We start from the raw sequence: 14,270 nt of genomic DNA on the forward strand, positions 1-14,270 counted from the left end.
CTTATGAAAAATATTCTAAGTCCAGAACAAGTGTGAAAACGGGAGAATTTCGGATCTGTTTTTTTAAAAAAAAAATCTTGAGCTCCGTTTCTCATTAGTAGTGGGAGGGAACAGAACTTAAATCGTCCAAAGGCCAGCTGATAGTAGCAGAGGTCGCAATTGTGCATGTGCAGGTCTCTGCTCTGAGAGCAGCAGAGACTTGTCACACAGCCTCTGCTAAGTATAGTTGACCTCTGTGACTTAAACCTAGCTACTGTGGGGCCCTGTGGCTGATCACAATTGGACATCCGGTACCGATAAGATCGCGAGAAATCGGGAACGAACCTGACTTCTCGGCTCTCTCAAACTCTTACCAGCTCACCCCACCCGCTGACCCATTGGCAGTGGTAAGATTGCCTCCAGAGTGTGCATTCTATCAGGCAAATGGAAATTCTACGGATGTATATAGATTGCTTAGTAGCTTGGTCTCAATTGGTCAGGTGAGAATGCAAACTTTGAAGAGGACACACGGAGTTAGAGACAGATCAAGTCTCTAACTTGAATGGAATATAATGTGGGGAAGTGTGAGGCTATTCACCTGGGTTGTAAGAATCAAAAAGCAGAAAAGGCATGATGTTCAGGTAGACTTGGGTACACCTGTACAAGGAATGTAAAATGTTAGGCACAGCAAGCAATTAGGAAAGCAAATGGCATATTACCCATTACTGCAAGGGATTGGAGTGCAAGAATACAGAGCCTTGCAAACAGGTGTGTGGAGTTTTAGTGAGATCACACCCTGAAATGTTGTACAATTTTGATCTCCATATTTATGGAACGATAAACTTGTATTGATTCATTTGTTTGGTCCCTGAGGGGAGGGGGTTGTCCTATGACGCGAGGCTCAGTAAATTGAGACTGTATTCTCTGGACTTTAGAAGAATGAGAAGTGACCACATTGAAGCATTCAAGATTATGAAGGAGCTTGCCAGGGTAGATACTGAGACATGCAAACCAGCCTCCCATCCATTGACTCTGTCTACACTTCCTGCTGCCTCGGCAAAGCAGCCAGCATAATTAAGGACCCCAGGCTCCCCGGACATTCTCTGTTCCACCTTATTCCATTGGGAAAAAATTACAAATGTCTGAGATCATGTACCAAACAACTCAAGAATAGCTTCTTCCCTGCTGCCATCAGACTTTTGAATGGATCTACCTTGCGCTAAGTTGATCTTTCTCTACACCCTAGCTAGGAGTGTAACACTACATTCTGCAGCCTCTTTTCTCTATGAACGGTATGCTCTGTTTGTATAGCGTGCAAGAAACCATACACTCACTGTATGCTAATACATGTGACAATAAATCAAACCAAAAAATTATCTTATGTAAGTGCAACTGTCATTGAGTACTGCAGCAAAATCTTTGGTAAATTTATGAATAAAACTACATGACCATTGTTTTAGAAATTTGCAAAAGTCTAGCTTTCTATTTTTTAGACTTGTCTCTGGAAATTGAGGATTGATTGGTTTAGCGCAGGTGTGACTAACACATCTGATTAACATCCAAAATGACTTTTTCGCCATTTCCCCAATAGACTATGACAATGATGAGATCTTGACTTATGAAGAAATGTCGCTCTATCACCAACCTGCAAGCAGAAAACGGCCAATTGTCCTAATCGGCCCGCCGAACTGCGGTCAGAATGAACTGAGGCAGAAACTGATGGAGAGAGAAGCTGATCGTTTTGCCCCAGCGGTGCCTCGTAAGTTGTCTGGACTATCTCCACTCTGATTGCAGGGAGTCACTTTAGCTCAGTTTTAGCTGGATGGCTGGCTCGTGATGCAGAGTGATACCAACAGCGAGAGTTCAATCCCGTACCAGCTAAGATTATTCATGAAGGTGTGCCAGCACAACCTTACTGTGGGGCAGCACACTGGCACAGTGGTTAGCACTGATGCCTCACAGGACCAGGGTTCAGTTCTGGCTTTGGGTCACCGTCTGTGTGGAGTCTGCACGTTCTCCCCATGTCTGCGTGGGTTTCCTCTGGGTGCTCCGGTTTCCTCCCACACTCCAAAGATGTGTGGGTTAGGTTGATTGGCCATGCTAAATTAACCCTAGTATCAGGAGGATTATCAGGGTAAATATGAAGGATTATGGGAATAGTTCTGGGTGGGATTGTGTTTGGTGTAGACTCAATGGGCCAAATGGCACTATAGGGATTCAATGATTCTTGCCCCTTGCCTGAGGTTGGTGATCTTCAGGTTAAATCACCACCATTCAACTCGCTCGCGTGCTCTCCCTCTCTCTCTCTCTCTCTCTCTCCCTCTTTCCCCCCCACCTCCCCAAGGGAGGAGCAGCCTTTGGTCATCTGGGACTATGGTGACTTTTATAGGCTGGACTATCTAGTTTCATCTGTATTGTTGTGGTGTATTTTCTATGTAACTTGTACCTTTTCACTTGTAGATACAACACGGTCCATGAGAGATAATGAAGTGAATGGACGTGATTACCTTTTTGTATCACGCCAATTTTTCGAAGCCGACATGGCAACTAACAAGTTTATTGAACATGGCGAATATGAAAAGAATCTGTATGGCACCAGTATCGACTCAGTGAGACAGGTGATCAACTCGGGAAAGATATGCCTTTTAAATTTGCATACCCAGGTAAGCACCTACGAGTGTGAGTTAAGGAAAAATTAATCTATGGCAAAAATCTAAAATGGGGACAGAAAAGGCTGAAAATACTTAACAGGTCTGGCAGCATCTGCGGGCAGCGTTTGTGGAGAGAGATTGAATGTTCCAGGACTGTGACCGTTCGTCAGAACTGGGAAAAGTTAGAAATGCTAACTGGAGAAAGAAACGGTGGCACGGTGGTTAGCACTGCTGGCTCTCAGCGCCACAGACCCAGGTTCAACTCTGGCTTCAGATCACTGTCTGTTTGGAATTTGCACATTCTTCCCATGTCTGTGTGAGTCTCCTCCGGGTGCTTCAGTTGCCTCCCACACTTCAAAGATGTGCGAGTTAGGTTGATTGGCCATGCTAAATTGACCCTAGTGTCAGGGGGATTAGCAGGGTAAATGTGTGGGGTTACAGGAATAGGGCCTGGGTGGAATTGTGGTTGGTGTAGACTTGATGGGCTGAATGGCCTCTTTCTGTACTGTAGGGATTCCTATGATTCTGTGATTCTACAGTTTGTCATCATTTGAGTAGTGGACAAATGGAATATCTTTAAAAGTATAATGCTAGGCATAACACAGCACAATTATCCACCTAAATCATACAATTCCTACAATGTAGAAGGAGGTTCCTATTACATCTGCACTGGCTCTGACAGAGTATCTTACCCACGCCCTCTCCCCCACCCTATCTCTGTAATCCTACACATGGCAAATCCACATCTTTGGACACTACGGGGCTATTTAGCATGGCCAATCCATCAAATCTGCACACCTTTAGAATGTAAGAGGAAACCGGAGCACCTGGAGGAAACCCACGCACGCACAGGGAGAACATGTCAATTCCACACAGATATCACCCAAGCCAGGAATGAGATCTGGGCCCCATGTGCTGTGAAGTGGCATCGCTTGCCACTGCTACCGTGAATTAACAAAGTGAAATGATAAAGCAAAAATGAGCTCTACAAATGCAAGAGAAAGGAGGAGGAGTTCACTGGCCTAAATATATTTGAAAAGATGATTGGAGTGTCTAAAAGAAAGCAAGTGAAAATGGCACCTGCAGAGACCATGTCACAATAAAAGAAGACTTTCAGTTTGACAGCAGCTTCATTTCAGGAGAGGCAAGATCTTAAAGATGGAAGTGAGCAAGAAACTGATGATGAATATAATTAAGAAATGTTCTGAACAATTGGCTGGATTTTCCAACCTTGCCTGTGGCTGGGATTCTCCAGTCCTGCTGCTGGGGGTTCTCCCACCGTGCTGCTGGGAACTGAGATTTGGCTGATCGCCAAATTATTTGTTCTTTCTGGCAACACTTTGATTTGTCCAGGACAAGCTGACGTAAATCAGAGTTGCATGGTAAATTTCCCAGTGCTTCCAGGCTGCTGAGAAGATTGATGCAATGAAGATAATCATCGTAGGAAACAGCAGACATTGCAAGCAAGGTCATAAGATTTTAATTTCCAAAGTGGGGATTCAAAATAGATACAGCTATAGACCCAGAAGTGTGTCTTTAATTCTGTGAAATAGTGGAATTGCTTTTAGGAGCAAACTGGAAGCAGAAGCTCAGCAAAAGTTAACCCTTCATGTGTGAGTCTGTGTCACTGGGGAAGGGTAGGCAACACTTGTGCTATGCAAGCTGGTAAGTGGGCAGCACGGTGATACAGCGGTCAGCACTGCTGCTTCACAACACTAGAGAGCCGGGTTCAATTCCCGGCTTGGGTTACTGTCTGTGCGGAGTCTGCACGTTCTCCCCGTGTTCCTCCGGGTGCTCCAGTTTCCTCCCACAGTCTGAAAAACATGCTGGTTAGGTGCATTGGCCATGCTATATTCTCCCTCAGTGTACCTGAACAGACGTCAGAGTGTGGCAACCAGGGAATTTTAACAGTAACTTCATTGCAGCATTAATGTAAGCCTACATAGAAGACTAATTAATAAACTTTTAAACTTTAAAGTGGAGTGTAAAAGAGGAAATTCTGAATACAAATTAAATGGTGGGGATTGGGACAAAAGGGAAGTCAAAATTGCGAGGGGTAACTTTAGGATAGCAGGAGGTCTTCCATGTAGAGATTAATGAACATTTCAAATGGATTTACTTGAGTAAGATTGCTGATAAGAATCCTTGAATCATTTAAGAAGCAATTAGATGCAGTAGTGGTGGGGAGTATTGGATTGTTCTCAATACATCCATCCAGATGGACTGAATTTGCCTCCCTCAAATCCATGTGCCTTGTGATCATCTGAAGCCCAAACAAAATGAGGGTATTAACAAAGACAATGAAACTAAGTGACAGCCTACTATTATTCTCCATGTGTTTTTGTCCTGCATTTGTTAACTTGCATTGCACGTCATATTATTGAATGCATGTTTTTGGTAAAGTTCTCTTAAAACAATGCATTCCATATAAAAATAATCGTTACTAATGGTGAGTGCTGAACATGGAAGTAATTTGTATGTTTGGTACTTTGATATTTATGGAATCTGTAGACCTTTCATATGGATTTATAGGAATGTTTCACATGAATTATTTCAGATGTATAATGTTTAATTTTGCTTTAATGTATTTTGGCATCTAAAAGATGCTGTATTAAATTAGGCACTTTATTTTAGAACGTTGAGGCCTGGAGTCATTAAATGCTAATTTAATTGCTTTTTAAGAAATTATTTAAAATTACTGCTTTTAGAAACATCCCTGTTACGAGCTAAGCCTATAAAGCTGCAGTTTCTTATATAACTTCCTGCTCATGAAGCTTACACCAAAACTGGATGGCAATAATAGAGAAAAATGAGTGATAGCAGATTACTGAGTGTCATTAATCTGCTATCACTCATTCTGCTATCACCGTGGATGTTACAAAAACAACCAAAGTAGCCAGTTTATTTTCTATTCATTCTGAGGATGTGGGTGTCACTGGCTAGGCCAGCATTTATTGTCCACCCCTAATTGCCCTTAAACTGAGTGGCTGGCTAGGCTATAACAGAGGGCATTTTTAAGAGTCAACCACGCATCTGGCTGTGGGTCTAGGGTCAGACGTAGGCCAGACCATCTATGGATGGCAGATTTCTTTCTGTAAAGAACTAGTCGGGTTTTTACAACAATCAACGATGGTTTCCTGGTCACCTTTAGACTTTAATTTCCAGCTTTTCTATTAAATTCAAATTTTCCGATCTTCTGTGGTGGGATTCAAGCCTGGATCCACAGAACATTACCCTGGGTCTCTGGATAACACACTCAGTGATAAATTCACTATGTCACTGCCTCCGCTTATTCAAGGTTGAAACACAGGAGTTTGATATTTGTTAATGGGATAGAATGGTGACAGTACAGGAGGGAGACCATTTGGCCCATCATGTTTGGCTCCCTGCAAGGGCAACAGAGCTAGTTGTATTCCCCCAACTTTTCCTGCATAGTTTCTTTTCTTCAGATAATTTTCATATATCTTGTTGAAAGCCAGGATTGAATCTGCCTCCACCAGACACTCAGGCAGTGCATTCCAGATCCTTCGTAACCAACTAAAACAGGGTTCTAAACCTGGGAGCTCACAAAGACTCAATGGCTCAGTCCCTCGCTGAAACAGAGCACTTAGTTTAAGCAATAACACTAGATTTAAGCAGTCGATTTGAAAATTGGCTTTGAGTGGTTTGCCCATGGGAGTTCCTCTCATTTGATGGCTTGTATTGCATTTTTCTATGCGTTGATTCGCTCGGACACAACTGTGTGACGCACATAGAATATTTCGATGGCTCCAGGGTAGCCTTGAAATGTGTTGCAGCTTGGCATTCCCCAGACAGCCATCTGCCGTTCGCTACCTAAATTTATACTCCGAGTGAAATCTGATTGCAATTATTAACACAAGCCCTCAAGCTTGGACCAAAGTAATTTGAGCTCCTCTGCTGCTGCTGTGGTTCCTGTATTTAAAAATAAAATGATCGCTAAGTACAGCACTTGTTATTGTGGAATACTGCTGTGATGCATTTGGAACTGGAGAGCGCACTCCTTCAGTCAGCTCTCTTGAATACAAGATTGTACGGCAAAGCTTTATTGCATCATTTGCATTTTTTGAGTCCCATTGAAATGCAAAATCTCTGAACCATACTCCTGCCAATCAAGGAATAAATCATACGAAAGCACATTAAATTATTCTGTCCGAAAGAAATAGCATAAATCAGTGGCTGATTTGGGATTTTCATAATGTTTTTTCTCATCTTATACTCTTATTTTGTCTTCTAGTCATTGAGGATTTTGCGCAATTCAGATCTAAAGCCTTATATAATCTTCATTGCACCGCCTTCGCAGGAGAGACTGCGTGCAATGCTGACCAAAGAGGGGAAAAATCCTAAGGTAATATTTTTGTACCACCTTTGTGCTCTTCAGAAGTCACAGAAGTGAGTTTAGACAGAACATGGTGTACAATTATTCAGAAAAAGTTGTTTCAAGGTCTGTGAGTTGGAATTCGAGGGCTGAAGAAATTACTTTTTTTGTCTTGTTCCTCGTGCAGCGATTCCTTTTTGGATTTTGGATCTTAGAGAAGATTATTCAGTAAAAACTACATAATGAAAAGTGATTTCAAACAGATCTCGAGCTTCCAGACAATTGCGTAGATTCAGAATTAGAAATGTATGGGTGGAGATTGTTTGGTATAATTGATTTTTCTACTAAAAAGGACAGTATCGTGCCATAGACAAAGGGCAGGATATTGTTGTCCTGCTTGCCCCAGATCCCAAAATTCCTACCCAAGATCAGCAGACCTTTTGTTCGTCAAATTCTCCGTTCCACCTGTGACGTAGGGTCACAGCAGTTAGCACTGCTGCCTCACGGCGCCAGAGTTTGATTCCCGGCTTGGTTCACTGTCTTTGTGGAGTCTGCATGTTCTCCCTGTGTCTGTGTGGCTTTCCTCCGGGTGGTCCGGTTTCCTCCCACATTCCAAAGGTGTGCAGATTAGATTGATTGGCCGTGATAAATTGCCGCTTGGTTTCAGGGGGACTAGGAGGGTGAATGTGTGGTGATAGAAGGATAGGACCTGGGTGGGACTGTTGTCAGTGCAGGCTGAATGGGCCAAATGGCCGTCTCCTGCACAGTAGATTCCATGACTATGATGTGCTGGTTAGGTGCATTGGCCATGCTAAGTTCTCCCTCAGTATAATTGAACAGGCGCTAGAGTGCGGCGATGAGGGGATTTTTGCAGTAACTTTACTGCAGCATTAATGTAAGCCTACTTGTGAACCTAATAAATAAATGTATCCATGGCAGGTGGAATTGGCAGATTTGGGCAAAAGGCTTTCACCTTAATCTGCATAGTGATATCTTTCACCGCTTCGACCTTTTTTTTTATCATTCAATGAGTATTTTGGTTCCTTGTTTTCATTTCACTTCACTGCTTTTGTTCCACACTCTTGCAGTGATGTACAAAGAAAAGACAGATTCCTCGTGGTCTATCTCAGCACTTATGTGCAGTGGAAGTTCTATAATCCACTGAAATGGGGGAAGCATTTCCTTGCTCCCTAGCAATAATAAACAATCCACAAATTTGAACATCGACAAATAGCACAGCACAGCACTGTACCTCTGCACAGCAATGAGGTACAACATTAACGAAGTGAATTTCAATCCACCTCAGGCTGTAACATTGACGGTGCGATGAAATATGTTGTCCCACAAGAGCTCTGCCAGCTAGTCGGGAGGTGGGTAATTGGAACAGATAATTTAGAGGATTCACCGCACATCCAGGAGGAGTGAATATAGGCAAACTGCAATCATATACTCCATTTCTAAACACACTCGATAAAAATTACAAAGCCAATAACAAAAATTGAGACATGCAAGGCAAAGAAGAACAGTCAAATATATTAATCCAACGCCCATTGAAGCCCACATCTATCTTACGAGTAATAGGTTGTGAAGATTATATCAGTTTACAGCTTGGCAATAGCTTTCATTACCTGGACAAGAACTTACAATTAATATCACCTTTAACTAGTGAGCATTCAAAGACCTTTCATAGAATCATACAATCCCTACAGTGCAGAAGGAGGCCATTTGGCCCATCAAGTCTGCGTCCACCACAATCCCACCCAGGCCCTATTTCTGTAACCCCTCATATTTGCCTTACTAATCCCCCTGACAGTGGCAAATTAACCTAACCCACACATCTTTGGAGTGTGGGGTGAAACTGAAGCACCTGGAGGAAACCCATGCAGACATGGGGAGTAAGTGCAAAACACCACATAGACAGTGACCTGAGGCTGGAATTGAACCTGGATCCCTGGCGCTGTGAGGTAGCAGTGCTAACCACTGTGCCATCATGCTGCCCAATAGGATCTTAGAAGAGTAATGAGAGAGAAATGGATGCTGAGACAAAGAAAACATTTGTGAATTATTGCTGGGAGCAAGGAGAAGCCCCCCCTCCCCACTACCAACAGCAGCATTTTAGTGGATTATAGAACTTCCACTGCATGTCTAACATCTTAAGATTGTTTAAGTGCTGAGGTAGACCATGAGGAATTTGTCTTTTTTTTGCATACCGCTTCAAAATGAGAATTAATTAATATTGTTCCTGTTGAGGAAGCTTTAATCAGCTTCAGGTTGGAGCTCAAGACATGCTGTGCATGCTGATCTGGCAATTGCTTTGATAGGGGGAGTATCGTCACGTCTCAGACACTGGCATTTTTATTATGTTTCGTTACACACTAAGAGTACTTGATTTAGGATGATGGGACTTGTTAGACTTTGCATTACAGCTGTGTTTTCATGCTGCTTTATTTTTCACTCCACTTCTTTGGGTATCTTTTGATGAGTTCATAAAACCTTGACTCCGCACATTGGAATTTGTGTCCTTGACTATTCTGTCAGAGGAATGTGCAGAGCAGAGACTGGGCGCTTTGCCAGGCAGGAGGACAGCTGATGTTCCGGTTCAAAAACTTCCTTGGTACTTGTTTTCCGCACACCCTCCCTCTTTGGTAGGATGCAGTAAGATACCAAGCAAGCAGTAACTAAAATCTGAGGGCAGGGATAATACCTACAATTAATATGCAGGTATAATTTTTCAGAGTCTGTCATTGTCAACTTTTAAAATTTAATTAAGCCATATTTTATAATGGAAACCTTAAATTCTGTCGAGCTGTAACTACACACATTAGCCCATAGTTCTACTGCAAGGATTTAAACTGGGAGTAGCAAGGCTTGTACCCTCACCACACTTCAACTGAAGGTCATACTTGGTTTTGCCTTCTGTGGAGTGCCATGGGAAATCCACTTCATTATTGCAGTTATGCAAGGATCCAGCCATAGGCAACTCACCCTGTTTCTCATTTGCCTGCTGCAACTCGACACCCTCTGCAAAGACGTCACGTTCCCCAATGGCATGCAGCTGTGCCTCGTCACCATCACGCTGAGCCCCTCCATTGCTTTTGGAAGCTTCCACTCTGCGTTTCCAAAGATGCGTTGGCTGGGTTGATTGACAATGTTGAATTGCCCCTTAATGTCCCAGGATGTGTAGGTTAGAGGGGTTAGCAGGGTAAATCTTTGGGGTTATGGGAAAGGGCCTGGGTGGGATTGTTGTTGGTGCAGACTCAGTGGGCTGAATGGCTTCCTTCTGCACTGTAGAAATTCTATGTTCAGTGTTCAAAACTGAATGATCGTATATTAGTTAGTACCAAGTCTTTGATTCCTGCCACTAATTCACTCCCTAGGCTAATCCCATCCCCCTGTCTGGCGGCTATCTAAGGCTGAACCAGACTGTCCGCAATTCGTGTCATTTGTCCCCAAGATGAGCTTCTGACCTAAGCTTTACACCATCTCATGGTGCCTTGTCCACCTCTGGGACATCAAAGAGAACAGTACAGCACAGGAACAGGCCCTTTGTCTTACTATCCCACTATTTTGGAGTCATCTGCAAATTTGGCTACAATAACTTCTATCTCTGTATCCAAGTCATTAATATAGATCTCTGCTTCCCTTCAAACTTATTTCTGAAGGCAGAGGTCTCTGATGAGCTTAAAATATGGTCTTGCATGGTAACGTTTGGAGCATTTGATTGGAACAGACTCATCTCTGAAAACTGTGCGTGATAAACCTTGAGTATTGGCCAGGGATGGAATCTTATTGCCAATAGATGGCCGTGCAAAGTCCGCTGTAGCAAATCTGATTAAATATGACACTTACTCTCATCAGAGCTCATGTACGTGTACCTCTGCATAAATTTTCCACAAGTAGCAAAATAAAAATTCAAGAGCGCGATTGTAAGTGCAGAGATTAAATGGATAATAGAAAATGATTCCTTGGTAAAGATGTCCATTTAATAAATCATGCATCATTTGTTTATAAGATGTATATAAAAGGAAAGATATTTTGCAGCCCTGTTTGGCGGGGGAGAGTGTAAGATAGTTCAGGTAGTTGCAGACAGATTTAATTTTCCATCAAGCGTGTCTTAGCAATTTCTGACCTACCCTTTAGTAAACTATTATAGCAAGAATGGCCTTTTACTGTGTCTGCAGTTTGTGCAGCCATGGAGAAAGTAGATGGACAGTGGACAGCACTGTGGCACAATGGTTAGCACTGCTGCCTCATATCTAGAGAGACCTGGCTTCAATTCCCGGTTTGGGAGTTTGCACATTCTGCCTGTGTCCACGCGGATTTCCTCCGGGTGCTCCGGTTTCTTCCTACAGTCCACAGGTGTGCAGGTTAGGCACATTGGCCATGTTAAATTGCCCCTTAGTGTCCCAGGATGCATAAATTCGATGGATTAGCAGGGAAATTTATGTGGGGTTATGGGTATAGGGCCTGAATGGGATTGTTGTTGGTGCAAGCTCGATGAGCCAAATGGCCACCTCCTGCACTATAGGGATTCTGTTTTATGATTTTCGTTTTTGTATTGCAGCCTGAAGATCTGCGGGACATTATAGAAAAGGCCAGGGAAATGGAACAAAATTACGGCCACTACTTTGACGCAGCTGTGGTTAACACGGACTTGGAAAAGGCATACCAGGAGTTAATTCGTCTGATCAACAAACTTGACACGGAGCCTCAGTGGGTTCCGTCCACATGGCTGCGGTGAAAAATAAACCATTGGGTGGCAAAGTCCGCTTGCTGGCAGTTTGGCCGAAAGTGATCATTGATGGAAGTCACAGAATGGGAGAAGAATTAACAAAATATTTGACATTCCATTTCACACCAGCACTTGGCGGAAGAAATATTCATGTAATTACTATTCTGCTAACTATTTATAATGTAAATATAGAAATACTTCTGACATTAGCTATCTTTGAATCACCCTGTACATAATCCTGGGTCCAGGTTGTACTGATTTAAACTTTTAGGTGTGGAATTTTTATATTTTTTTTAGGTTACAGCCTTGCTGGAGGACTGCTTATGACGAGCACTGTTCTCGAGCTTCGTGAGGATTAAGTATGCAGACGACAGAGTATATTTTTATGAAAGAAAATAGAATTCACAAATTCCACCATATAGATTTTTATATTAAAATAGACATTTTGCATTCCTCCGAGCGGGAAAAACACTACGTCGGAGCAGTTCAGAGGCTTGCTCAGTTGGAAGGCATGATAGTTTTACATTTTTAAAAGATGCGTTTGTGAGGACCTGATTTGTGCAAACTAATAAAATTGCCTCTTACGATCAGAATGTTTGATCAAAGACTGGACTAGAATTATTAAATATAACTACTGTAAAGCAATAATTGGCACAGCTGGCATCCCAAACAGCTGCCTTTTTCAAAAAATGATCGTCAAATGTGAATGTTTTAATTTAAGGTAATGCACAAGTCCTGTTTTCACGAGCGATTTTGATTAGTAATGATATTTTTGTGCTTTTTTTCCGGAGAATAAAGTTTTTTAAACACTGGAATTTTGTGACGGTTCATAGCTGGAATTGGCTGAACAGTCTCCAAGTGGATGATGTATGTTTTAATTTTTGTCGAGACTGTATTTTGTACACTTTATTTTCCCAGTATTAAACTAACAGTGCGGAGGCATTGGACAAATGGTGCAACTTTTCCACCTTTGTTGCTTCTGTGCTTGGACTAAAGCACAGTGGCATCCATGAAAGGCTGAAGTGAAGCAGACTTGGGAGACAAGTGGGATATTATTGGTGGAGAAAGATTGGTGGGTTGACATGCTAAAAGGCATGTGCAACCTCTGTGGCCTCAGTCAAGTTAATGTGACAGGGATGTGGTGTCTGTAAATGATGCCCATTTTAACTCGAGAGATCCATCGATGAGGGGTACAGTCTAAGCCTGTCATATGTACCTGCATTCACATGTTGAAAAACTATTTTCAAAGCCTTGACTGCACACACGATGTTGTAAAATTGTATTTGTAGATTTTCAATAAAACAAATCACCCCTGGCTGACGTCTGGTTGCATTGTCACTTCCTGAGCTCTGATGTGGAGATGTTGGTGTTGGACTGGGGTGGAGCACAGTAAGAAGTCTCACAACACCAGGTTAAAGTCCAACAGGTTTATTTGGTAGTTTGTGTTTGGTAATTCTTCTTGAGCTCACCAGTGTTCTGCCAAAAAAAGGCCCATTTGTGAGAATCAACAGTTCCAAGTAGATCATCAAAACACTACAATACAGAAGGAGGCCATTCGGCCCATCGAGTCTGCACAGATAACAAGCCCACCCAATCCCTGTAGATTTGACACTCCCATATTTGTACATGTGAGGCTCCCCGATTGGGCAGGCAATCGTTAATTCAATCAGGGAGCTCATACTCCAAGCAGCCCACCTCATGGGCCTCGTTGAAGTCATTACAGTGGGATTGGATTTCTGACTGAAAGGCATTTCACTTTTGCCATCCTGTCAGTATTTTCAAGTTAATCATTAAAATAATGCGCACTCGTGTAAGGAATCCTATTTCAGAGTCTTGTGCAAAGAGCCCGTTGCCACTCGTTTATCAGTAAGCATTGTCGCTTGCAGGAATTGGGAGGTCGTATCTCATTGCATCCAAGCATTGTGAATGAGTTTGTACAATAGATAATGGAATTGGTCCGGGATGTGGGGAGTTGAGAATGTGCGCAATTAGCCTGTAGTGCTTCAAATTTAACAAATTATTTGAGTCAAAATTAAGCTGTTTGCCCATGCTGTGACTGGCAGTGCTTTGAAAGTTATTGCACTTGGAAACTGATTAAGCTGTAATTATCAGCATGGTTAATAAGAGGAAGTCAATTCTAAATGTGTTTTGATAAAAATGATAGCGTGCGGAAACAAATGAGTTATTGGATGAAGGTTACATATTGCAATGCACAATGGGTTCTGTTTTTCTTTCTTTTGCGCAGAGCTTTTTTCGCAGTTCAAAAACCCCAGCAACCCTCTCTCTGCCACCATCTCACCTCTCTATTCACTGGAGTCACCAAGTGAGAATCAGTCATTTTCCCTCAGGTTGCAAGTGCACTTTCCCTGAGCCTCTCTTGGTGGCACAGTGGTTGGTGCTTTATAGTGCCAGGGTTCGATTCCCAGCTTGGGAGACTGTCAGTGTAGAGTTTGCATGTTTTTTCTTCCTTTTACCGCCCCTCCCCCCCTTTTCTCTTACCCCACCCCTTCACCCCCACCATGTCTGTGAGGGTTTCCTTCCACAGTCTGAAAAATGTGCTGGTTAGGTGCGT

General features: G+C 42.7%; 1 protein-coding gene across 2 annotated transcripts in view; it reads left to right on the forward strand.

Moving 5' to 3' along the window:
• The window catches only part of pals1a (protein associated with LIN7 1, MAGUK p55 family member a), a 103,336-nt gene extending 90,323 nt beyond the window's left edge, over positions 1-13,013 (forward strand). For both annotated transcript variants that reach the window (XM_080203126.1, XM_080203127.1), the window contains exons 11-14: positions 1,571-1,738; positions 2,440-2,642; positions 6,886-6,996; positions 11,531-13,013. In XM_080203126.1, coding sequence (XP_080059252.1) covers positions 1,571-1,738; positions 2,440-2,642; positions 6,886-6,996; positions 11,531-11,707 — 659 coding nt within the window. In that variant the 3' untranslated portion in view covers positions 11,708-13,013. The remainder of the gene's footprint in view (positions 1-1,570; positions 1,739-2,439; positions 2,643-6,885; positions 6,997-11,530) is intronic.
• The last annotated feature ends 1,257 nt before the right edge of the window (positions 13,014-14,270 follow it).

This window comes from Carcharhinus amblyrhynchos, chromosome 14, assembly GCF_965287045.1.
Source record: "Carcharhinus amblyrhynchos chromosome 14, sCarAmb.v2.hapA, whole genome shotgun sequence".
Classification (NCBI taxonomy): domain Eukaryota; kingdom Metazoa; phylum Chordata; class Chondrichthyes; order Carcharhiniformes; family Carcharhinidae; genus Carcharhinus; species Carcharhinus amblyrhynchos.